The sequence below is a fragment of the Lampetra fluviatilis genome, chromosome 3 (genome assembly GCF_964198595.1).
Source record: "Lampetra fluviatilis chromosome 3, kcLamFluv1.1, whole genome shotgun sequence".
Taxonomy (NCBI): Eukaryota; Metazoa; Chordata; class Hyperoartia; order Petromyzontiformes; family Petromyzontidae; genus Lampetra; species Lampetra fluviatilis.
Window position 1 is genome coordinate 25,226,102 of NC_136277.1, and position 25,644 is coordinate 25,251,745.

The following is a 25,644-nucleotide window of genomic DNA, read 5'->3' on the forward strand; positions in this document are numbered from 1 at the left end:
GTAGAATTCAAAATGCCTAACGTTATTCTGGTTGGGTGGAGCAGTGCTAGAGGTGCAATTGGAAAGTCGAGAGTTCAAATCCGGGTTGGGTGTCAACAGTGGTTGTCCTATGGGCAGATCAGCCCTATTAAAGGGATTGTAGAATCGGCTTGCAGTGTAGTCATGGCCTCAGCAACTTAAATCCACGTGATTACCAAGGGGTGATTTTTGCTCGGTGGCTTTGTCAGACGGGATTGCCAGAGGCGTTCAGTGAGACAACGTGGGCGACTGGAAGCGTTGCAGCTGGCCGGACTAGTCACTCCTGGCTGTGCCAGATCGGGACTGATGCAGAGGCAGGGACGGTCGAGAGTGACCAGGTGGCGAGAGGAGGCTTCTACCAACCTTTTCCAAATGCCGCAATTGTCTTGAGGCGTGATAAGCAAAGCTTGTGTAGTAAGTTCGAGGAGACGAGGTCGGAGTTGAGGCACACTGTTTATTAACTCAGTGACAGGCACAATCGTTGAAGGGGTAACGGCCCCTTCACCCGTACTATGGGAAACCGACCCTAGTACTAAGCCCTCTGTCCTGTTCCCCGGTCCTCCTCTAGTGGGCTACGGGAGGCTGACTGATCTGGCCCTGGCAAGCACAGATCTCGGCACCAGCTAAGCCGGCCTTGCCCTGACAAGGGCAGAGGTCCGGGAGCTCTTGGTCCGCGCCGCTGGCTTACCCAGCTCGGCCCTGACAAGGGCAGCGAGACAGGGGAGTCCCAGGGCCTAATCTCCGAGTCTTCGATCTTCACTGGTCAGCTTCGTGTCGAACTGGCCTCGAGCTCTCTGGCTCCCCACATTTTATAGGGATCCCCTCAGAGGGCCGGGGGCGTGGGGGATAACGGATGCGGACGTCGGTGTGACCACCCGTGTGTGTGAGTGCAGACACCCCTGTGTTTCTCGTCCGCCGTTTCTCCCGTAATAACCCCTACACTTGTACCCAGTACTGGACCAGTGTTTTACTTTCTCAGTGGCTGTGTCCATACATTGAATAGGTCCCTCCTCGTGCTTGGTACATTTCATGACCACCCCCACCACATTTGTTGCCAAATAAGCTACTTAGCAAACCAAAATATACACAGTAATAACATTTATTGAATACAATTATGCCGTTGCAGCAGATTGTTAATAATGGCAACATTCCTGATGAAATCTCTAGATACATAATGTGCAACTGCACAATGCAATGCTGTTTTTTCCTTCATGCATCATTAATTCATACAATTTCTGCAGATTAAATACGGCGAGTAAATGCTATAAAAATAGATACTGAAATTGTACAACTTAAATCTTTACTGAAATAACATTTATACCTCATAGCAGTCAGTCAATAAAGTGTTTGCATCTACGGTACCTTCATATGTACAGTGAGGGTACATAATGCTCATAAATGATTAATAATTTGATAATATTCTGCAATTGCCAAAGTAAAATGTAGTGACATTGCCTGCAAAAGACAAGGGCATTTCAAATGTCATGAAGAATTGTACATGATTTCGGAGAAACAAGTTAAGTATTACATGTACAATAAGCAGACTTGCGTATGGTCTATATATCATGTTAGGTTTGTAAAACTTTACTCTTAACCCTGCTTAAATCAAGTTTAATACATCTATGGTAGGCAGCACATGTAAGAATAGTATCAACGGTAATTTAATGTTGACTTAAAGCTTTCGTAACTGCAGGAATTCATATTATTTGGGTCTTTCGGTAAAGTCACGTAGATAGGTACAAATAAATAAATATAATATTTCGACTTTCTTTTATATTTATTATTTTTGTATTAATTTGTACCATCTACGTGACTTTAACGAAAGACCCAAAGAATATGGTAATGTCATGCTTTGCTGGAAGCATACAGTTTTGATGCGAAGTGACCCATTGTTCCCAGACTAGACGGAAACAATCCAATCATTGCCCATCACTGTTGGCCAAAGTCATAGCATGACAGCAGCCACACCATGTTTCATCATACGAATTAGCAATGGTCAAACCACTGCTGGATGAAGGCCCACCTTAGCCGCCGACACATCTCCTGACCTTGCGATGTAATAATTATGATCTGCCTCGCACCTGCACACAAGCTTATTTCAGTACTCCATCCCCAATGTCGGCATCCTCTTAGACATGTTCCATTCTGTCTGGGCCCTTTTGCCAGTGTCATCGTATGAAAAATAAGAATAGGTTTGTTTGCATGTTCACCACAAGTACGTGTGGTTCATGCAGACTTGATTCCTTGCAAAAGGTATTTATTTGGTGTTTGAACAGATTACCACCTGTTTTATTGCCAGAGAGGGTAAAACCTCGTCTTATGTTCCACTCTTTCGCTACCACTTTCTTGACCACTAGCCATCATTCATTTTACCAATGTACCTGCCCAAGCCCACTTCTCCTAACGTTCAATATATCGTTTTTAAAATATGTTTATTTTAGTTTTGTTATTTTTATTTGTTGTTTTCTATTTACGTGACTTTACCGAAAGAACCGAGAATATGAATTCCTGCAGTAACGAAAGTTTTAAGTCAACATTTTCCTAACTGTTCGAAAGATGTCATTCACTTACAATGTGATGCAACAATTGTCATGGAACACAGTTTGTACCGCACGACTCTCTGGTCTCTAGTCAAGCACTGAATAATTGCCCTGTGAAGTATTCTTACTCGCTGCTGTTTCACACAGTGCAAGAGTTGAAATCGAGCAGAGAGTGGCGGCTATTGCCCGGCAACCAAGCACTTAGCACAACACAGCGCTCTAAGCCAGGGATCAGCAACCAGAATAACAAGATACATTCTTCTTCGAATTTTGTAAAAACATTTACTCAATATTTCAAGAGCCTCAATGCACGTTGATAACGTTACGAAAGAGTCCTTAAAGAGCCGCATGCGGTACCAGAGCCACAGGTTACCGACTCCTGCTCTAAGCCCATGTGGTTGAGAGACTAAAAGGTTTGAGAACACCACAAAATACTTTGCCTCCGATGGAAAGCTACTTACCCTGTCGGGTCTTCACGACGGTGTCTCTTTAACTAGAGCTTGTAAGGTGCTCCAACATTCTTCCATTTCTCCATCGTTCTCTGTAAACGATTGTATGCTAAAAATGACAACAATTAAAGTCTCAGTTTGAGGAAAAAACACAAAATTACTATAATTTGTGTAATAACTCAAATTGTGAAGTGGGTAACAAAACCAAATCCTAACAGTTTTTTTCTCAATGAAGAGCCAATTCCACAGCCAGAAATAAAGTGCGTACAGGCCATAAACAAATAGCGTAAATGCAAATATGTATCTCAAACAGCAAAACATAACTGGGATTCTAGTCCGGTTTTGCATGTCAGGTTGACGTTACCGTTAACCATCACACAGCCACGACTTGGCAGAGCTGACATTGTGGCATTTGTAATTGAGGCAAGAGATGGGAAAACAAGGCAGCTATTAAACCGGCTTCATCATTAGGACTCATCAGGATGCGGCTGTGCCAAAATTGTTCCCGTTGTGTCCGGGGAAGCGTTCGTGATCGTCACTCGGGTAGAATCAGCAATCGTAGGTAATTGGTCATATCGTGCTGATGAGTCCTAATGATGGTGAAAATATACATTTATCTTGTTCATCTGTCGCCTACGTTAAAAATGGAACACTCAATTGTTTAAGCTGGTAGCTTTGACACATTCATATCATCGTGCTTGGATTCCTGGGTTTTTTTTGTATGGAAGACACATTTATATGCATATATTATCATACTGTGATATGTAAGTGTTTGATAAAGTTTATGGATTGGCAGCAACAACCTTTCCAAGAGCAGTTTCTCGCATCTCTTGTCCCACGTGATGTGCTGAATGCAAGAGTCACAATTCCAGCTTGATTGGCGATAGCTGTCCAGATCCGCAATGGAGCGAAGTGGAAAGACGAAGAGAAAGCCACAGGATTCACTGCTGGGCAAAGTTCCTTCTTCGCTCTGGGTCACACCTACAACACCACAATTTGAAAAACATGTTATCACAGTGTCCATATCCCACATTTAATGAGCACGTTTAATGAGCATTAAACTTGGCCTTGGTACATTTTATTCACTGTGTTCTCACCCATTGATCCAATTTATGTCTATTACACATTTTGTTCAGAAAATAGTCACGACTGACACTTTCAAAAGCAGACACGCCGTTTATTCATATATTTTTAGACTGCAACAAATTCCTGATAAATACATTCTGTGGCAGAAGCCAGTTTTAAACAACTCCATTAATTTCAGGAAAACAAAACAGACAATGCGAGTCCCAGATTTAATGTGGAATATAACGAGGAGCTATGGCGTACCTGATATTAGAGAAGATAATGAAAAGCCTATACAAAATAAGTCACTGTGCAGTTAAAACTGAGTTTACATAATTGTTATGATTATTACACGTGTTGACCTAGGCAAGCCTCACTGAGTCTCAGGACTCTTTTTCAGCAAGGCCCTGCTAAGTTTTACAAGCAGCCCGGAGCGATGTTGCTATGTGTAATCCCAACTGAGTACTGTATAGTATTTTGCGGATAATCTTCAGCTTTGGGATGTTGTTTGACCAATGCCAGTGACATTGTTTTTATTTGTTTCGCGATTAGAGGAAAGCAGAAACCATTGCGTAACCGGGAGAGAACATACAACTCCACACAGAAAGGCCCCCTTGTCGGGAATCTAACCCAGCGTCCTTCTTACTCTGAAGCACAAGTGTTACCACTGTAGACCCATAGACTATGGCATTTTATTTAAATTTGCACAGGCATTCAGCAGTGCTGCATCTTGTCACCACTACTCTTTGCTCTCACTATTGCCTGGGTGATGAGCGGAGCTGCATCAGCAATCCGCAGCCAATCCACACCAAATCAATAAGTAACTGGTTTGACAAGGGTCAACAGAGATTGTGTGATTTTGGATATATTTTGTGACATCACAGTCCTAGACTCAAGGTTTGGTTTGGTAGAAACAACAATAAGAGTTGAACTCGGGGCAGAAAAGGCTGGATCACTAAAAATGCAGACAAGAAAATGTCATGAAAATTCGAAAGTCTCTGTGGAAGTATCCCACTGGGATTTTTGCACACAGTGTTGGTGTACGGTATCTGCAAAATTTTGCTGTCTTTTCTTGGATTTTCTGTTTGCACACAGTCACTTTAAGATGTATTCTTGTTCATGTTTTTGTTTGTTGCGGTTGCACCCGATTCAAGAGCCGAATGGCTCACAGGGCTACACCTAATAAATGAACTTGAATGATTTCTGCTATCTATGAAATAACATCTCCACCAATGGAATATGACAGAGAATTTTACATATTTTTTTAAAGGCAAATGCCACATTTGGGAAACTTACCAACATATACAAAGGGTTCATACTGACAAGTTAGATTATAATGAGCAATAGTGCTACCTACACTACTTTTTGTAAATGGGCATTGTCTGTGGCACACGAAAAAGAGTTGGAAGCTGTCTAACATAGATGGACGATGTAAATACTCCATGCATATCCTGGAAGAACATGATAGCAATCGAGGACGTCCGTCAACCCACCAATTATCTATTAATCACATCGGTCATTGAACAACACCACCTAATCTGGATGGGCCACGTATACCGCATGGCATTGGTGAGAATAAGTCATCAGGGCTTCATGTGGGTCACAGCAAATGGTAAACAAAGACGAGGACTGTTGATGAGCTGGAACCAAGTAGTGCAGGAGGATATCGCATCTACAGGGGTTACGTGAGAAGAACCCCGAGTGATGGTGTACAACCGTGACATGTGGAGGCATTGGGTTTCCCGGTGAGTCAGCCATATAGGACAGACTAAGAAAGTACTGTATAGTTCTTTAATTGTATTATTATTATTTTAACAAGCTAATTGCATAGTGGAAATAATCGATTATTTTGAATTGTGAGTGGTCATGATTTGCATACTGCACTACGAACCCCGAGTTAAATTACTGGCCACGACAAACATCGATGGCAAGTGATAATTCACCAGTCCTATGGCGCTTCCCCCCACCCCCTTAACCCGTACTGACCAGCATGATGAAGTATGGTCAAACAATTTCCATTGGCATGGGGAGGCCTTCACCTTCATCCAGCATAAAATTAAAAAAGGTATATATTTTTTTTACTTAACGAAGAAATGAGATACAATAGCTTTTTTTCGATAAAAATCGGTGTAATAATACCAATAAGTCACGGTCATTTGTTTTAATGTTATTGTTATTTCAATTTGGATATTGTCCAAAGAAAATGGTATCTAAAATCCTATTCTTGGCCCGATAATATCGTAGTGATGGCAGAGAGCGTCAGGATTTTAAATGCCGGATATGGGAAAATATTTCCTGCTTGCCATGTTTTATAACTCCTTTTAATAATAGGCCTTTACCCAGGACTATGTCAAGTGATGCTTGAGGATTTTATGGATTGTCCCGCACAGGATGTTTGGCTAATTCTTTTTGAGAATGATTGCACATGGGAGAAATCCGGAACGCCTAAAAGATAACACTACAAAATATGCAGATAGGTAAAAAACCTAAAAGCCATCTCAATACTGCAGATGGGTATCTCGCGATGATAGCAGCATGAACTACCAACTGCATCCACAAAGCATCACATAGCATGTACCACCACAATACGTAAGTGATGTCTGAATTCACTGGAGCAGATTATTTTGGAATCAAACCACTCAAAAAGACAGTTACCTTTAATGAATATCGATTGGTCATTGGTTCCAAAAGTGTATATTGGATCCCAAGGTGATGCCACCACATGTGGCATAGGCAAGGCGACAAGGGAGAGGGCCTTTCCTTCCAGTCTGTCGTGAAGGGTGATTCTGCCACTTCGAGTAAAATAAATCATCTGAAAAGGAACATTTATTAATACATCACTCAGAGCCCACACACATTTTGCGAATAAGTACTTAAAAGCAATAATTGGAAGGAAGGACAGTATCAACCAGTTTAAGTCATAATGGACTATGATGTTCCCATCCTACCACCTTCCGATGTTAGAAGTGCTTTACGCCCATTTCAAACTTGCACTTTCACAGTCACTAAGCCCACCGACCCCTTGGTTGCGGCGCTGCGATCTGCCATTAACATGCTCATCTCTCTTTAACATGCAAATTTTCACTTGGCAGCCCTTTGATTGGTGGAAAAACAACCACCGTCGGGTTGGCTATCCACCACTTACATTATCATTGGCTGCTGACATTTGGGCTACGCCCATTTCAAATCCTGATAAACAAGATTTGAAGCTTTCGTGACTGCAATGATTCATATTCTCAGGTTTTTTCGGTAAAGTCACGTAGGTAAAACATTAAAAGTAATGAAAGTAAAATAAAACAAAACAAAAATAAAAATAAAATTCACGACGTTTCGGAGGCAACACAAGTCTCCGTCATCAGGTGATGCAGCTAATCTGGCTGTGACGGTCCCACCTGATGACGGAGACTTGTGTTGCCTCCGAAACGTCGTGAATTTTATTTTTATTTTTGTTTTGTTTTATTTTACTTTCATTACTTTTAATGTTTTACCTACGTGACTTTACCGAAAAAACCTGAGAATATCCTGATAAACAGTTTACCTTAGAAGCGAACCCCACTTTTCCTGAAGACGACCGCTTGTGTTGCGATCGAAACGTCGTAGTTTTTTGTTATTTCTGTTATTTTCTTTGAACCTATCTACGTGACTTTACCGAAAGACCCAAGAATATGACTTCCTGCAGACACGAAAGCTTTAAGTCAAGATTTACGTCATAAAAAATTCAAAGAAATTGGGGTTCACTACTTTTGCAGGTTAATATATTTTTTTTAAATTGGCAATTGTATTCCAATTGTGCTGTCGGTTTCATATGATATTAAAAGTCCATTTGGATATCTCGCAGAGAAGTTTACCCATTCATGTTAGAAAATGGCCCAAGGAATTAGATGCCACAGAACTACTTCTGACATCACTTAAAGTGATTTCAGAATTACAATAGTCCACTACTCTCCCTCCCACCATGCCACTGACAGTAATGTCCGTTGCATTAATGTTAAATGAATATTTTTTAATCCTCAGAGCTGGGATTTAGTCATATTGCAGAATCAATTTTTACGCGATGGTATTGTGTGCAGTGATTGGTGCCCAAGCGAGAACAACAACTCTTTACACTTGAGAACCCTAGTTTAATGACAAGGGTCTGCCTGGATTCGAACCCAGGATCTCAGTGGTGCCCAGCACAGCAATCTGACCTCTTGAGGCACCGGGTCAATCTTAATTGAAATTTGAGTCGTGCAAAGCACAATCAGGAGAACACATCGTGGCTGTGTTAATGACCAGACTATAAGCCTTTTCCTATTTTGATTATGCCAACGCCTGAAAGTACATTGACCCATTTAAAATGCACTCTAAATAATAATCTGGTGTTATGTTCACCACTTCAGTGTTATTTACTGAAACTTAAGTATTGCTTACTTTCGATATATGAAACCTGTGGACTTATGCCTTTTGTTTAAATTGCTGACCATGGATGCACACGGTCGTCTAAGAAGCTGTATCAAATAAATTAATTTCATTGTTTATGTAACCACCGCAAGGTGGAGGTCAACATGTTCCTGACATTGAAAAAAAAATACATTGCGTGCAAACACTGTTGAGAAGCATTGCAAAAAATGCATTGCAGAATATCTTTCACGAGTGGAGCTGGGGAAATTCTCAACATTTCAGCCAGCCAGCATTGCCCAGAATCACCAATGAAACGCATGGCCGATGCATTAGCATGTGAAATTGGCCAAATACTTCCCCAGTTTTTGCACGGTGATCAAGCAAGATGTGAGGACCTCTGGGGTCCTAGCTGGCCACGTGGAGATCATCTAGAGTGTGGTTTTCAACCTGCACCAGTGATTGACTGAGATACATGAAACTTCTAATGGTAGAATTCTTGTTAAAACCCATTAGAATAAAAAGGATTTCACATTGAAATTACCCATGTAACAATCATGATTCCCGCAGGAACATTACAGGGTAGTAGAGCCTTAGGATTTCCATGTTCCATGGCCCTTTCCGTTATGGTAAAGAAAACAACCATAAATTTGTTCTGTTTGGCCCTGCCCTTCACAATAATTATCAGATTTAAACTGCAGCCTTGAATGCACTGTATATCAGATGAACAACAGACTTTACGTACTGTTAAAGCTCGAGGTGGTCGGGTGGCTCAATGGTCAGAGCGCTGAGCTGGCATCAGTGAGATCCTGGATTTGAATTCAAGTTTCTGTATTTGATTAAACCGGGTTCTCAAGTGAAGTAAAAAAAACTTAAGTCTGTTACCTGGGTGAAAAGTGGGCAATGTCTTTGCCCAAGCCTAAACCAGCTAGCTCAAAACTTAATCAAGGAATTTTTTTTATGAAATAACATTAAAATATTGTTGCGGATATTGTATGACAGACCTCACTCTTATATGCAGAGTGAGTGGGAAGTATTCTCTACTGTGTGTAGATCAGAGGTCACTTGTGATATCTGCTTCCGTGGTCTATCAACACAAATTATTGCACTGCTCTATGAGAGGCCTGACATGATACTTTGTTTAGTGGCATGACACTGATAGCACAATCGGAATAAAATAGAAAAAATACAAAAACTGAAAGAAAAAAACAAAGCCTAACTGCACTATGCAATTCTAGTGCAGTTGATGAGGGTGCTGGATTACATCACATCAATCGCAAGTTATCGTCCAAAGTAAATTGCAAATAAATACTGCAGCAAAGGATGGCAGAAGTTGAGAAAACAGAATGATGCAGACACATCTTCATATACACATATATGTATACTCACACACCTACCCACATTCACACACAAAATCAATCCTTCACATATGGATATACATTCACACACTCTGACACACATAAACTCACTTGACGTACACACATTGGCACATGCATGCACACACATACATGCACACACATAGAGTCATAGAAACATTCGTACACGCACGTATGCACTCTTACTCACAATCATACTTACAAAGACAAAAAATTCCTTTATAGCCTTAACAGACCATTGGAGCAAGTGCAGTTAGTGAGCACTTATGAAGGCCGGCACCACACACGAGGGGGTGGGTGGCCAGCACCATGCCCGGCCGCCTTTGTCTCCCTAGTGGTGATGTTTACACACCGCAAAAGGTACTCTTTTAAGGTTGAGTCGACCTAGAAGAGGCCCAAGACAGGTTCATATAATCATCACTGGTGTTGGCCGTGAGCGGGAATCGAACTCGGACAGCTTGGTTTGTAGCGCAGTGCGCTAACCACTAGACTTCCGCTCCTCACACTTACGCAAACCTACATGCATACATAGTCATGTTTTATGCTTATTTTTCTCCAATCCAATTTCCGGATATCATCTCCCAATGTCGTTGGAAGCACTTTTTTTTATGAAAGCATGTCACCTACCTGAGATGTTTTCAGAAAATTGGATTGGAGACAACAAAGGCATGGCTATAAATGAAAAAAAAACATTTACATTCGCTGACGACATAGTAATTTATAACTTAGAGTGGGAATGCACAACATGAAATAATAGAACTTAATAAAGAGGGCTGCAAAGTTTGGCTCACGACAAATATGAGCAAAAAAACTATCATGCACAAATTCAATCTGAGATAGCTGTCAGAAGGACATCATTCGAAAACACAGCAGAATGTTTACCTAGGTCGGTTATAGAAGGGCAGACTGAGATTTTTAAAAAGTATCAAAATAAAGAGACAGATAAGAGCAGGTTGGAACACTTTTGTAAAGCTGAACTGATAACGAAAACAAACAAACTATGACTAAGGAAGACATCTTTCAATCAACGCATATTACCTGGAAAATATATGGATTAGAAACGTGAATGCTCACAAAAAACTGATAATATATTCATTTTCTTTTAAACTGATTGGTCCACACCAGAGACAGCTTTCTTTGGAGCCTCGTCTTAAAACGGTGTTAGACCAGAGGACGCCTTTTGAGACTCGGTGAGTTTCCAAAGAAAGCTGTCTCTGGTGTGGACCAATCAGTTTCAAAGACAATCCATATATTATCAGAGTACGTTTTTGTTTGCATTCTGACCACAAGTATTGTGGTTAATGCAGACATGATTCCTTGCAAAAAGGTTTCAGTTTGGTGTTTTAACATCTTAACACCTGTTTTGTTGCCAGAAAAAAGGAGAAAACCTATTCTCAAGAACACATAGATTTAAGAATACATGCACGTTTCAGGCATCATATGGACTTTTCAGCAAAGTAAGTGGGCTTGAGCAGAATGTGTCACTGGAAGGGATGATGGCTTGTGGGTGAAAATAACTACTGAATGTCAGCCAAAGGAGGAAACATGCCCAAGATTTAATCCACAGAGGAGATGGAGAGATGAGCAGTTCATGTGCACGTGCCGGGTGAATTGTTCCAATGGCTTGGGGATGCCTTCATCCAGCAGGGGATTGATCATGGCTGATGATGATGTGGTAATGCAACTCATTAATACCTTTCGATTTAAAGCTTTCGTGACTGCAGGGATTCATCTTCTTGGTTCTTTCGGTAAAGTCACGTAGAAGGGAAGTAATAAAATAATAAAAATAAAACATAATAAAATAAAATAATTCTCACGACGTTTCGGCTACAACGCAAGCAGCCGTCTTCAGGTGAAGCCGTCTTCAGGTGAAGACGACTGCTTGCGTTGTAGCCGAAACGTCGTGAGAATTATTTTATATTATTATGTTTTATTTTTATTATTTTATTACTTCCCTTCTACGTGACTTTACCGAAAGAACCAAGAAGATCATTAATACCTACCGATTGGATGGATGTTGGATTGCACATAATTTAAAAAAATCAGAACCCAGCTCAATCGGGTGTGAAATCATGCCACGGTATGACAATCGATCGCATGGTGCGATAGTAATGCAAGTGTATCAATTTCGGTACAAGAAATTGCTTGCGAAAGGATTTAATCCCTTAGATTGCATTGAAACTGCATGGTATATCTGGGCATTGACAGTGTATATGCTTGGCAGGATACACAAACCATAGTTTATTATTCCCTAACTTATTCCAAGAAAATGCCTTAAAATGTCTGTACAGCAACTCATCTTACCAGCTGTGGGAACATTGGTAAAGGAAGTACAGCAGTGATTACATCTTGCTGTATTTCACACCTGAAAAATGTATAACAAGGAAATACACCATCATCACAACAACAAAACATTACCTTTATTTCAAACTATAACAAAATAGGTCATGTGTGCACAGTTATACATGCAGTTCAATATTTTGTACTATGACATGCATAAAGACCTCGTCATAAAATATTTGGTAAGATACCACTTCACATGCTTATATCTTTGCAAGACAGATTATGACCTGCGTCCAATATTGTTCCTGCTACACACATAACAGTAACAACAAAGAGCAAGGCTGAGTACCAAGGTAATAGATTTCAGTATACTATATTATTGTGACCTTAACAAAATAGCACTATAACAACTTGGCAGTGAGCAGATGTGACATTTTGTCAATGTCAGAGGCTGTACAATTGAAATACCATCCTTGCTGAAAATCTTAAAACTACATATATTTAAACCATGTGACCCAGCAAGTGATCCGCAAAAACAACACTTATGTAACTCAAGACAGGTCACAGTTACCTTTGACAGATGGTGGCGATGTCGCAAGTGCCTTCAGAATTTACTTCCACCATATGCACTGAGCCGTCCTTACAGAAGGCCATTAGAGAGGCACTTGGACTCGCTGCGTAGTCTTGTGTGGGTGGATCATGTTGGTTTTTTGGAGCGACAAAATGTAACTCAGCTATCCGAACAGGCTCAGGGAGGCTCATCACAGTCAAAGGTAAACCTAGAGTAAGTGGAAGATTTTGTACAAATTTAGGCAACATCAGCAACTGGCATGTAGCTATACATAATATATGGTGGCCATCAAGTAATGTTGTGAAAATAAATGGCCACACAATATTGGACAACATTTTTTCACCCACAATTGTGCATCACCTTTTTCTCTCCACGTGTCCCCATCCCATCCCTCTCGCTATTTTTGTAATGGCCACAAATATATGAATAATATATATTCTAGTAATCTTACCCCTTATATATCTCATTCCGTGCAGTTTCTTGAGATGCTTTGGATTATGATAGATTTCCCACTTCAGTTGTTTTTAGAGAATATAAGAATTATATTTAAACACGTTGGTCACAAATCCCATGCCAGTAGTGTAAGGGCACTTTCTGCCTTGAAATTCAGGCCTATATATTCTAGCTTCATGTCTGGCATGGCAGTGTCCTGCCCAATGGAATTGCCTATCCACAAGGCATCTAATGATTAAATCATTTATTGAAATCCATCCTTAGGCTGAATGACATGCATCAAATCATGCATGTGTTGAAAACTGATGATATATGGAAATTGTATTTAAACAAAAAATATCCTTAAGGCTATTGGAACGAGACAATCGCAGCACAAACAAGACAGCCAGAAGGCAAGAGGTAGACAATACAAACGAGACAACAAGATGAGACAAATAATTAAATCGACCTAAAATCGCAACAATTTATTTCATTGTGGCAGCAGTGAGATGGGAATGGTAAATGCTCTCCGTCAACATATTTCTAGATTTGAAGCTCCGTCAACATGTTCATTGTACCAGTTTTCTCTGAAAGCTTACCATTAAATAATAAAACATTGAACTGCCACAAAATGCTCTTGAAGATTACCCCCAAAAGGCGAAGGAAAGTACTCACCAAGATATCTGTCCCAGATTGTGATGGTGCCATCTCTCAACCCCAGAGCAAGCAGCATTGTGCATTCACTAATGGTCGAGCAGCAGATGAGCTCTGCATTTGGCCACACTGCATCGGCCTTGGGTTCAGTCTCTGGCAAGCAGGCGCAAGGCAACAAACAAACATGCGTGCAATTCAGTGCTCAAGACGCCCATCAGCAGGGCAATAAAGTGCACAATAAAAGGTAGCAAAAGTAGGTTAATCATTGGAAATTTTGATTTTCTCCATCAATTCCAGGTATTTTCTTCGACTTTAAACATTTCTTAACTGGCAAAATATCCCAAACAGGATTAACCTGGACTACTGTAAAAGTGACACGAGCAACTGATGTACAGCTCTGTTAAAACAAAGTAATTGGTAGGTTTTCTGACCAGTAGGCTATCGAACAGAGAGCTAGTTTGTTTTAGATAAGTGTGACGTATTGAGTAAAAATGACAAGGCTGGGCTTACCCTTTCCTGGTTTTTGAATGGTGTAGTGCAAAAGCAAATGGCTACCACTCCACCACATGCAAACACCATTGGGCAAGCCTAAGGAAGAGAATCAAATACATCAACACATGCTTTACTGACACCAATGTTAGTTACGTATACATTGTCTTGCATTAAAAAACAAAACGTCAGCACGACTATCACTGTTAACTGATATATGCGATGCTTTGTCAATCCACTGCTGGATAAATGTCTCCCCACACCATTGGTCGTGGATGTCGTTTGACCATACTTCAGCACCCCCGGTCATTGCTGCACTTGGGACCAGTTCAGATATCACTCGGCACTCACGTTCGCCATGGCTGGGAGGCAAGCTCAGGCTTGTTGGGTTCATAGCGCAGTGCGCCAACCACTGTGCCACAATGCCACCCCCCACACAGTCACTAATAAGATGATGCAAATAAAAGCGATGTGTTTAATGCTGCACAGGGAGCCAAACCTGACGCCGTCTTGTACTCCAGGCCTGCCGGAAGCACGAGAGATGGCAGCACAAAGTGCACTGTAGCTCGACTGCAGTAGGAGAGATCATCCCATCGCAGGGAAATAATTACGATATGGTAAAATGTAGCATGCGTAATGTGCGCTGACTTTCATTCTACGATTAACTCTTCATTTCCCATGTAAGAACACAATTTTATGTTATTGTTGATACCACTTGGATATCGGCATCAGGGTTGAGGTACAAAGAGAGTACGTGCATATACAACTCCTATTATTTTTCCGACGTGAGAGTACATTTTCAAACATAGTTCTGCAGGAATAGGAACTATTTCCTTAATAATTAGGTCTGTGACAATTTCGTAATTTGGGATGAATGATACCAGCAAACAATTACTTTCACTTTCATAAGACAGTCAAAGCAGATAACATTCCCAAGAGGATGACCAACGTAATTCTGCTTTATAGGAACATGAATTGAATTGAGTAGCAACTATAAACCGATGTTTAAGGTGTAAATCCATTCAGGACAAGCGCACATCACTCATGCCTTTGGAATAGGTGACTGGGCCTCCCTTGGCCACTTCAGATACGATTTAAGGTAGCCCCCAATTCAGGGGCGGTTTCTTCATTAGGGCGATTGGGCGACGCACCACCAATGTCATTCAACCACAGTGTCACGCTAGCCGTCACTGTGCCTCTGGATATAGTCCAATCAGCGTCATGCTACGTTCTGTGGAGTACCGCCTCTTTTTGGGCGATTTCCCTCCAGCTGAGAATCGCCCCGAGTGGTCCCATAGACTTACATTCAAAGATGGTTTTTTTCGAACGGGGCGCTGCAATGCATTCTCTATGGCTTCTGGGAGGGCTCGCCCTAACGTGCTTACGTCATCATACGTGCTTACGTCATCATACGTAAGCACGTTTCATCCAACAACATAATTTGTCGCCACCTAGTGGAATCTTTAATAAAAGAAACTTGAGTGGTTTGTTTTAATAGTGAGTATAGAAACAAACAAGATGTATTGTAAGAGTCACTTTATTTTTCATTAATATTAAAGAAGTGAAGTTGCCTTTACATGCTTAAGCTGTTAATTTATCCATTGCATGGGTGGACCTTATCCTTATCAATCATCCAGACATTTGCCCCCCCTGAGAGATTTTGCAGGAGCCGCCACTGCCCCAATTGCTTGTGGGGCAGTCGGCTTCCTGATGGCTGAACAAAGCAATAAACTGTAACTGCCATGATAAACGACTGCGCTAAAATGTTTACCATTAATCGCATTGTTATGAACGTTATCACCATTGAGGTTACGTGACATTAATCTGCAATTTGGTGACTATGTTCCCTAACAAACACCGTTGAGGTAGGCAAGGGGAAGCCACCTTAATTATTTCCCCCCCGTCAAGGCTCAAGAACTCTCTTAACGTGTGCAGAGTTACCAGAACAAGAGAGTGGGGAGGGATGGGATCAATAAATCTTGAGCCATGGACATGCCCTTGGGCAGAGAACTAAAGACGATATGCAACATTCACGTGGCTCAATGTGGGCTTTTTTAAAATCACAGAGTGGCCAGCAACAAACTACACTATTGAAGGTGGAACAGATAAAAACAGGTTTCTTGAATTGACCAAGGCTGAGCAATGAAAGGGAGTCGGGCAGTGTGCGAAAAGAGGCATCGTTTTGACCTGCAATACGGTGGATGAACGCTGTGTGGATGACACAAAACAGTCAGTCTGGTAGAACAAGTCCTTATCATGGGTGGAGGAATAAATGAATGTCGTTCATGGGAAAAGTAACGATGGTAGTAGCGATAGAAGAGTGATAATGGTTCCAGCAGAACACCTGAGCTCTGGCTCCGCTGCATCTCGGTGTCTCTGCTGAAAGAGCAGACGATGCATCTCCAGCTGTGCGCTGCTCAGCAGGTGGTTCTGTCCTGTCCCAAGGGTGCTCCATTCCTCTGGGAGCTGCGAGGATTCCTGGCCGGGACGTCTCTCGCGGCCTGAATCAACAATCGGCATGAGGATGTGAAGGGAAAAGTGTAGCCCTGCATGACTGCAGGGATTCATCTTCTTGGTTCTTTCGGTAAATGTCACGTAGAATGGAAATAATAAAATAAAAAAAATAAAACATAATAAAATAATTCTCACGACGTTTCGACCACAACGCAAGCAGCCGTCCTCGGGGAGACAGACGCTGTCTCCCCGACAGATCTGGTCTTCACCTGAGGACGGCTGCTTGCGTTGTCTCCCCGACAGACCTGGTCTTCACCTGAGGACGGCTGCTTGCGTTGTGGCCGAAACGTCGTGAGAATTATTTTATATTATTTTATTATGTTTTATTTTTTTTATTTTATTATTTGCATTCTACGTGACTTTACCGAAAGAACCAAGAAGATGTAGCCCTGCAATTGCTTGCTTACACCACTGCTGACGAAAGCGTCTCCAATAAAGGAAACGAATGAGCCCATCCTGAGGGTATTTGCCCTACTCTTCCGTGCTGGAATAGATCTTGGAAGAGGCGACAGCCAGGAATAACACAAAGGGCAACTAATTGGAAGGTAGCGATGATCACTACTCTACCAGTCTCGAGGTCTGGATTACAGGACCATTCCGTGATGCAAAAATTGCTTTAATTCATTGTTGTGGATTAAAATTCAATTAAATGAACATTGGATAAAAAAGTGTACGTATTCTTCTAAAATATTTTGAAATGTAATGTCTATTATTGGATATTGATAATATAATTCATACCTGAGGGTCGTTTTGGTGATTTAAGCCGCAGAGTTAGTATTGGAGAAGAAAGTTTAACATCAATATTGCTGAACTGCTGAAATGACAGGCATCATAACAGATCATAGGAAACAATAGGTCGTCATGGTTTTATAAGTGGATTTAGTATAATTGCTCAAACCCTTTAAGCTAAAGAACATTCCGTTCTGAAAAACAAGAGGAAAAAAAAAAGGTAGAGGAAATTCAGTAATTGACAAAGAATTATCACAATGACCTCCATTGAAGTCGAGAACACATTCTCATCACAAGCATGTTTTGTATTATGCAAAATATGTAATACCAGTTGTATCCTTTAGTTTACCAGAAGAAGAAATAAACCCATTGTGGCACATTAAAACATTGCCTATTTGCAAGCGAGACCTGGGTTAGAGCATCACTTATATTATGATGGGCATGGATCTAAAACAGGTTAATTCATTTTGCTTCCCTTGGCTTGACCTTTGAAGAAGATGGCAATTGAGGGAAAATTATTCGCAAAACAACATCAAGTGCTTGTTCAGCTATGAATTCAATTATCACAATTTCAAACAACATAAACATTACGAGTACCACAAAACTGCATCTACTAAAGCCACTGGTTTGGCCCATAGCAACATATTGATGTGAAGGTTGGATGAAGAAAACTGAGCAACAACAGATGTAGCAGCATTTGAGATGTGGTATTACAAATGTATGCTATGGTATCGTTGACAAGACACCAAATAATTGACTAAGTCTATGAAGACAAAATTATGATTGTATGGACACCTCATGCGCAAACTTATAGGTTATCCACAAAAAGGCCATAATATGAGAACATATACCCGTTCAGAGATTCGAAGGAAGACAAAGAAGACAATGAAAAGGGTGGCGTAAGCAAATGGACGGGGATGCAGACCAACAACGCAGTGAAACAGGTGGAAAGGAGGATGCCACGAGACGAGGGCCATGAATATAAATATCAAACCAAAATCGCGCATAACATTTCTGAAACAAATCTATTCAGTATGCAAACCATCACATAGTACTTAAATGAAAATTATGTATCTTAAAAAAATTACTTTTGCTTACAAATTCAAGCTGATTAGAAACGTATCAGTAGGCCAGAGTGTGGCAATGTCACAGTCGAATTTCTTGTTTATGAAACACAACAAAACTGCCAACATAGAAGCCATGCAGCATGGCTTGGAATGATTTTCTACCCTCAGAATTGTTGATAAGTTACTTTAGTTTTGGCTGCTGGAGCCTTTGGCATTTTCGCTTAACCTTAAAATCCTAAACTTGGGGCAATTTAGAGCTACCTCCACTTTATTTCATCTACGAGTTGTGAGGGTATTCATTTTATTTATTCGACTAATTACTGTAGTGGTAATATTATTCATGTGCTCCTGTCGTTGGCATGTGGACAAACTGGATTTCCACGTGACACATCTCACACAAATTGCTTCCCAAGCACGGCGCAACACTAATACTTTCTCACCCCACAATTATATATTATTTCCGTTTTTTAATGACAAAACAGTTTTGTAAAAGCGACTATTAATAATTATAAAATGTTCATGTCCCTGCATTCATATATATTTTCAGAAAATATGTGGACGAAAGAAATATGGATACATAAATGCAATACGACAAAATCTCTAAGCATTTCCATGAAGAGATACAAATTGATTGTCCCTATATAACTATGACTATCCAAGATTCTTTTACAAATAATATCATAGAGCTCTTACCTGATTTAAAAAAAATTAGATTGGTTTTACACTGAATGCTTTTAAGTGTACAATATTTACTCCCAAACTTTGCCAAGCTACAATGATCGTATATGAGATATTGTTTTACAAACAGTGACTGTGTTCGAGTACATTAGTTGCAAACTAGCATCTGAGGGTGACCACGTGACTGAGAATGTTAAAATGGTAGAACTGGAAGCCAGAGAAATACTGCATAATTTAGGCCACTTTCGTAACCCACAGCCATGAAATCTGAACGATTTCATGCATGTAAAGTATCTGGAACCTCTTGGGTATCAGTGAATAATGGGAAGTGCTGAGAAGCTATTGGTCCCCAGAGGCAAAAGCAGTTGTCCAACGTAGAAGTGATTAAGAGGAGTGCTACTGTTATTGAGCTTTTCTAAAAGTCAGGATTGTAATCTGATATCAGTGGGATTTACAACATTACCTCAACCTCTTGCTGCTGTTGGCTTTGAGCTTGCTCCAGATCTTTTAGCCACGCTTCCTTTGGCATCTTTTGAATCTCAAACCATGATTCTCCATTTCCTGCAGAGAATCACACGCATGCTTGATGATCATGGTGAAATGAATTCCATGTCATCTACTGGTTATGATTTGAGACTAACCTTAGTTGACTTTAATCGTACTGTTACTATTACCATTCGATTATGAACAGGTAATTTTATTTTTGAACCCTGCTCAAGCCCTTTTCTCCAATAGTTTTGTATACAATGCCACATTCATGTTATTTTTAGTTTAGCTGTACTGCCATCTAGTGGATTTGTGTTTGAGGCGTGACATGTTAGTCCTCGACTTACGAACACGCGACTTACAAACGCCCGTACTTACGAACCAGCTTCCATGAAATATAAAAATAACATTGACTTAAAAAGCGAACTCGCACTTGATGTAATGAGTTTAACAATGCTTCCTATTTAATTAAACTGTCATAAATTGCATACCACTTATCGTATGGGTATTTAAATGCAGTGCATTATTGTGTTCCGACTTACGAACGAGTATCAGGAACTAATTCGGTTCGTAAGTCGAGGACTGTCATAAAAATAATATTTCTCCGTACCTTGCAACATTATACCACCATATTCACCACCGGATGACAATATGAAGGAAGAGCATACAGTTCTTTTCGAAATATCCTCCTGACAAAAAGAACAAATTCCACATTTGTATTACCAACACCATGTATTTGAAAATGACAAAGGTTTGTTTTATGATTCTGCTTGTTTACTCAAGCAAACCCCCACTGAGTCTTGTGACTCTTTTTCAGCAGAATTCTGACAGGTTTTTTTATGGCTAATTATAATCCCAATTGAGCAATATGCGGGTGAATTTTAAACTTTGGCAAACTTGGATCATGACACTGGCCCACAATGGCCTACTGCTGTGAATGACGTGATGGGATCTTTAACGTTCACTGTGAACCTGACAGCACTTGCTTTTATGATTAATATACCTGCGTTAGTAATAACAGGGTTGTCCGCTGGAATCAAACCATGAACCTCCACAACAAAGCAGCAAATGCGCTGCCGCTAAGCCATATCACCGCTTGTTATTTCACACCGCCATGTTATTAAACGTACAAAGAAAATGTTTACGTCCCATTTATTTATCTGATAAAATGCAGTTACGTAAAGATCCGTGCAAACTTACAACTTCGTTAATGGTCTTCACAAGGTGAAAAGTCTCTGAATAAAATAGAAACAGACGACCAAGTCCTGCAACAACAGAAACATAACACTCAGGAGGCCTTTGTTTCTCAACATACGAATAGATTTTGTAAAGACGCTTTAGGGTACTTTTTATCAATCATAATGGTTTAACGATTTAAAAGAGTGTGGTGTATTAATAAACAATGTTACAACATAATACTACACTGGTAACCTAAAATAACACTGAAATAAAAGTAAAACTGCCAAATGTACTATTACAAATGGAAATATAAATGTTGCATGTTGTGAAAATGTCAACATTTTATTTTGTAAACTCATTAAGAATGTTATACATGTGCACAATAAGCATATAGCAAAATCCGTTCACGATATAGAAATTTCCTCTTGGTTCTTTCGGTAAAGTCATGTGACTTAAACGAAAGAAACAAGAATATGAATTTCTGCAGTCACGAAAGCTTTAAATCAAAAAAGATATAGAAATTGTCATATAGACATTGACGAAACAAGTGAACATGAAAACGTTGCATACCCATGTCGTCTATCGTGGCGATGGCACTCATTTCCTCTCCGGCTGGTGCTGTGTTAATCTGCGTGATCATTGTCCCTATCTGTTCCCAGGCGGAGAGCACAGCATGTTCATCCACAGCAGCAAGAGCCGCGAGACCTCCATCCAGACCCACAAAGATGTAACGGCCATCCGCGCTGCCCGCCAAGCAGTGCACCTCCTCACGCATCTGACCACACAAATAAGAACACGTGTAAATATTATCCGTATATTTCCACAATTGTGCTGCATATTGCCTCTCCTGATGTGTTTTCGGGTTGTACCGCGTGATGTATGGCATGATGGAGCAAAACGTCATGTACCGTGCCAGACAACACGCGGTACAACCGTAACATACATCATCGAGCAATATATATTCGTTTGCTACGTTGCGAGACAATCAGAGATGGTGACGGCTGACGGAGGCCTTTGTCCAGCAGTGGATAGATCATGGTGGTTGTTTTCCTGACAAATATATCCAGCTCAATAGCAAGAGCTTAAGCGTACCTGATTAGTGAACGGAGTATATTTTGATCTCTAGATTGGATTAGAATGTATTGTCGAAATGAAGATTAAGTGAATGCATGAATATAGAAAGTAAAAAAAAGTATGATGTGACTGATACCATGGAGACAAAATGACCTCAGTGGCAATGACAAATGAGATGGAATACGCCTAAGCGTCTAACCCAAGGGGATGTGAGCAATGAAACGAGAGCATGGGGAATTGGAGCGAGCGGAGTTGCAGCTGCACAAAATTGTGAACAGACAAGTCAGCATGAAGTGGCTTTTATTCACTCATCAATAAAAAAAATGTCTCACGTAATCAGAAATTAACATTTTGTAATCACCCCTGAGAGATTAATATAGCTATGTCAATTGCCCAACAGGTGAACCTAACGGTTCATATTATGTTTACAATTATAAAAACAGACCCTCTAAAACTGTGTAATAAAAACAAAAAATACGGAGCTGAATAAAAACAAAACAATCCAAAAAGACATTCACGCAGAAACGCAGTACTCGACATAAATGTGTGTGTTCATTGAAACCGAGCTGTGTCGAGGCGACCATTTCACGAGTGGTACATCTGAAACCCATCCCCACGTCTTCGTGATTCACCTCCACTCTGCGAGGCCGGTCCCAGACGGGCGGCTTGTATCTCGTCCGCTCCTCTTGGCGACTCTGCTCACGACCCTCTACAGAGGCCCAGGTGCGCTCCAGCACCAGCTCCAACACCTGCTCACAGAACATGCCAAGGCTGCAGACTACCAAACTCACCAAGCTCACCTGTGGTTCATATCCCTCTGCATAGAGGGCAGTGGTGGCTAACTGGCGTCTCATGCGACTGTATTTGTGTCGAAAACTGTCCATATATAACACACACTTATGTATGCACTTGACTCTTTGCAGAACTCATGGGTATTGGGCTGTTACAGGTTGGCCATCCCTGACATAAAAACTCCCGCATGGGAAGTTACTTAAAGTGTCACTTTTATGGGATTGCTTTTGGGTGTTCCCCCCCCCCCCCCATCAAACGAGGGTGGAATTTCCGCTACGAGCTCCTGAACCGCATATGAACGACGACAAAAAACGAGCACGATGTTGATCTCTTGGGTGTGAGATTTATGGGGATTTGGATTTAGGGGCTATGGTTGAGAGCCGTAACTTATTGTTAGGTTCAAGCTCGGTGTTATGGTGAAGGATGAAGCTAATGATATTTGAAATACTGTAAAGAGTAAGGATTAAGATTACATAACGTAAAAGTTTAATGTTAAGGTTTTAAAGGTTTTGTACTCCAGTATTCAACTTGGATTACATATTCGGTTAGATATAGTTAAGACATAAGGTTAAGGAATGTAGGTTATGGTTAAGGTTACTAAAGATTGATTAGAGCTTAGGGTTATAGCTTGAGGCTAGTGTGACAAATTCGATAAGCACTGTGCAATTTTGAGAAATGATGAGTTTTCAAAGTTCATGCAGAATCCATAGGGCCTTTGCATGCAAATGGATGGAATGCTGAGCTTGTTGAAAAGCAGTGAATTACCTTAACATTTCAGTAAACTTTGAATCTGACGTGCTTTTTTACTCGATTAAATCTGAGTTGCAATGTTTAAACATAAGATGTGTTCAAAACGCATTCAAGCATTGAATGTACATGTTTGTGCATTTCCAGTTCGTAAACATTAAACATTGTGCGATTGCATTATATCTACGTAGATTACTTTAAGCGTTAAGCTTCATGTTAGCTTCTTAATAAATCTTGTACACCTGTCAGAATTTTAGTTTTAATGCTGAAGCTGTTCAAAAGCAATCTTGTTAATTTTTAGAACTGGAGCCCATCTGTGATGCTGACACCACAAGCATGAGGGCATGGAACCAGACCGCCAATCTACACCTCAAGTCAGGGCAATAAAGGGCTGTGAGGTACAGCAATGCCCCGTTTTGCGTCGGGGATGCGTTCCTGAAAGGTGGGACGAAGAATATTAAAACGGCGTTAGTCAACGCAATTTACGGGGTAGGCGACCGGTACGAGCAAAGACGGACGGTGCTGTGAGCCACGCAAGTGGGTGGGGGTGCGGGTGGGTGGGGGTGTGGATAGGTGTGGGTGGGGGTCCGGCGTGGTGTGGATGGGGGTGTAGGGTGGGGGTGTGGGGTGGGTTGGGGTGTGGGGTGTAGGGTGGGTTGGGGTGTGGGGTGTAGGGTGGGTTGGGGTGTGGGGTGGGGTGGGTATGGGGTGGGGGTGTGGGGTGTAGGGTGGGTTGGGGTGTGGGGTGTAGGGTGGGTTGGGGTGTGGAGTGGGGTGGGTATGGGGTGGGGGTGTGGGGTGGGGGTGTGGGGTGTAGGGTGGGTTGGGGTGTGGGGTGTAGGGTGGGTTGGGGTGTGGGGTGGGTGGGTGGGGTGGGTATGGGGTGGGGGTGTGGGGTGGGTGTGTGGGTGTGTGGGGGTGTGGGGTGGGGGTGTGGGGTGGGTGGGTGGGGGTGCGAGGTGGGTGTGAGGTGGGTGTGGGGTGGGTGTAGGTGGGTGGGGGTTCGGGGTGGGGTTGTGTCCGTGCGGCGCCCCCCACCTGCCCGACCAGCCGCCATGGCTGCGGTGGCCGCGCGAACGCTCGCTCGGGGTCGAGCTCGAAGCGCGCGTCCTCCTCCTCGTGGCCATCCAGAGAGGGCAGCGGCACCTCGAGCTGCCCTTTGCGAATGTAGACGGGCATAGCAACGGGGGGAGGCAGCGGCTGCACAAGCGGGCCACAGCAAGTCCCGCGCGGGGCTGTGCTGGCTCGCTCGCTCCACACCGAACCGCGATCAGCTGTGCGGTGGACGCGGTTGCCGTGGTAACGACGACACGCGGCACGCCGGCCCATGCCCATATATGGGGTCAGGTCCCTTCACCCATTCAGATTAAGTTTTTTGAGTTTCGTTTATTAGGTAAACTAGCTTTCCTACCCGGCTTCGCCCGGGACTTGGATTAACCACGCCCGGCCGCCTTTGTCTCCCCAGTGGCGACAGTGTTTTTTTCTGCAATATTTTACTGTCTTTTCTTGGATTTTCTGTTTGCACTTAGTCACATATTCACTTTAAGATGTTTTTTGTTCATATTTTTGTTTTTTGTTTGTTGCGGTTGCACCCGATTCAAGAGCCGAATGGCTCACAGGGCTATACCTAATAAATAAACTTGAACTACACCAGTTACTCGTTTGAGGCTGAGTCGACCTAGGGGAGGCCCAGGACCGGTTCATATAATCGTGACCGGTGGTGGCCGTGAGCGGGAATCGAACTCGGGTCGCCGGGTTCGTAGCGCAGCGGCGCGCTACCCGCTACACTACAATGCGTTACGCTTCCACGTGCGTGGGTCACGTGACAGATGTGACGTCACAGTTCACTTGCCGTGCAAAAAATAATGCATTATTGAGCTCCACCCCCAAAACCAAAAGTGTATTTTTTTTTTAATTCACGGTGAACATTTTGTAAAGTACCCACATGGCAAATTTCAAGTTTGTTGCATGTCTGGAAGTACGCTAAACATTTTGAACAGACACACATATTCACAACTTTGCCTTTTATATATATGGAGATAACCCTGTGTGCTATGTGGCTCTTGACTCGATGCAACCGCAACAAAACAAAAACAAGAACAAGAAACATCTTAAAGTGACTAC

At 41.8% G+C, this 25,644-nt stretch overlaps 1 protein-coding gene across 2 annotated transcripts; it reads right to left on the reverse strand.

The window, feature by feature from the left end:
* Positions 1-531: 531 nt before the first annotated feature.
* WDR93 (WD repeat domain 93) lies at positions 532-24,809 on the reverse strand. Of its 2 annotated transcripts, none has more exons than XM_078885906.1 (17): positions 24,559-24,809; positions 22,614-22,730; positions 21,478-21,682; positions 20,929-20,993; positions 20,339-20,417; positions 19,706-19,803; positions 17,507-17,579; positions 16,599-16,755; positions 14,754-14,824; positions 14,276-14,353; positions 13,787-13,918; positions 12,680-12,887; positions 12,130-12,190; positions 6,728-6,884; positions 3,811-3,988; positions 3,020-3,116; positions 532-1,473 (listed from the first exon to the last, which is right to left on the reverse strand). In XM_078885906.1, the coding sequence occupies exons 1-16, from the start codon at positions 24,697-24,699 to the stop codon at positions 3,032-3,034; spliced, it is 1,905 nt and encodes a 634-aa protein (XP_078742032.1). In that variant the 5' UTR covers positions 24,700-24,809; the 3' UTR covers positions 532-1,473; positions 3,020-3,031. The 2 variants fall into 2 exon arrangements, with proteins under 2 accessions (XP_078742032.1, XP_078742031.1); XM_078885905.1 differs by having other exon boundaries at positions 17,507-17,582.
* Between the last annotated feature and the right edge of the window lie 835 nt (positions 24,810-25,644).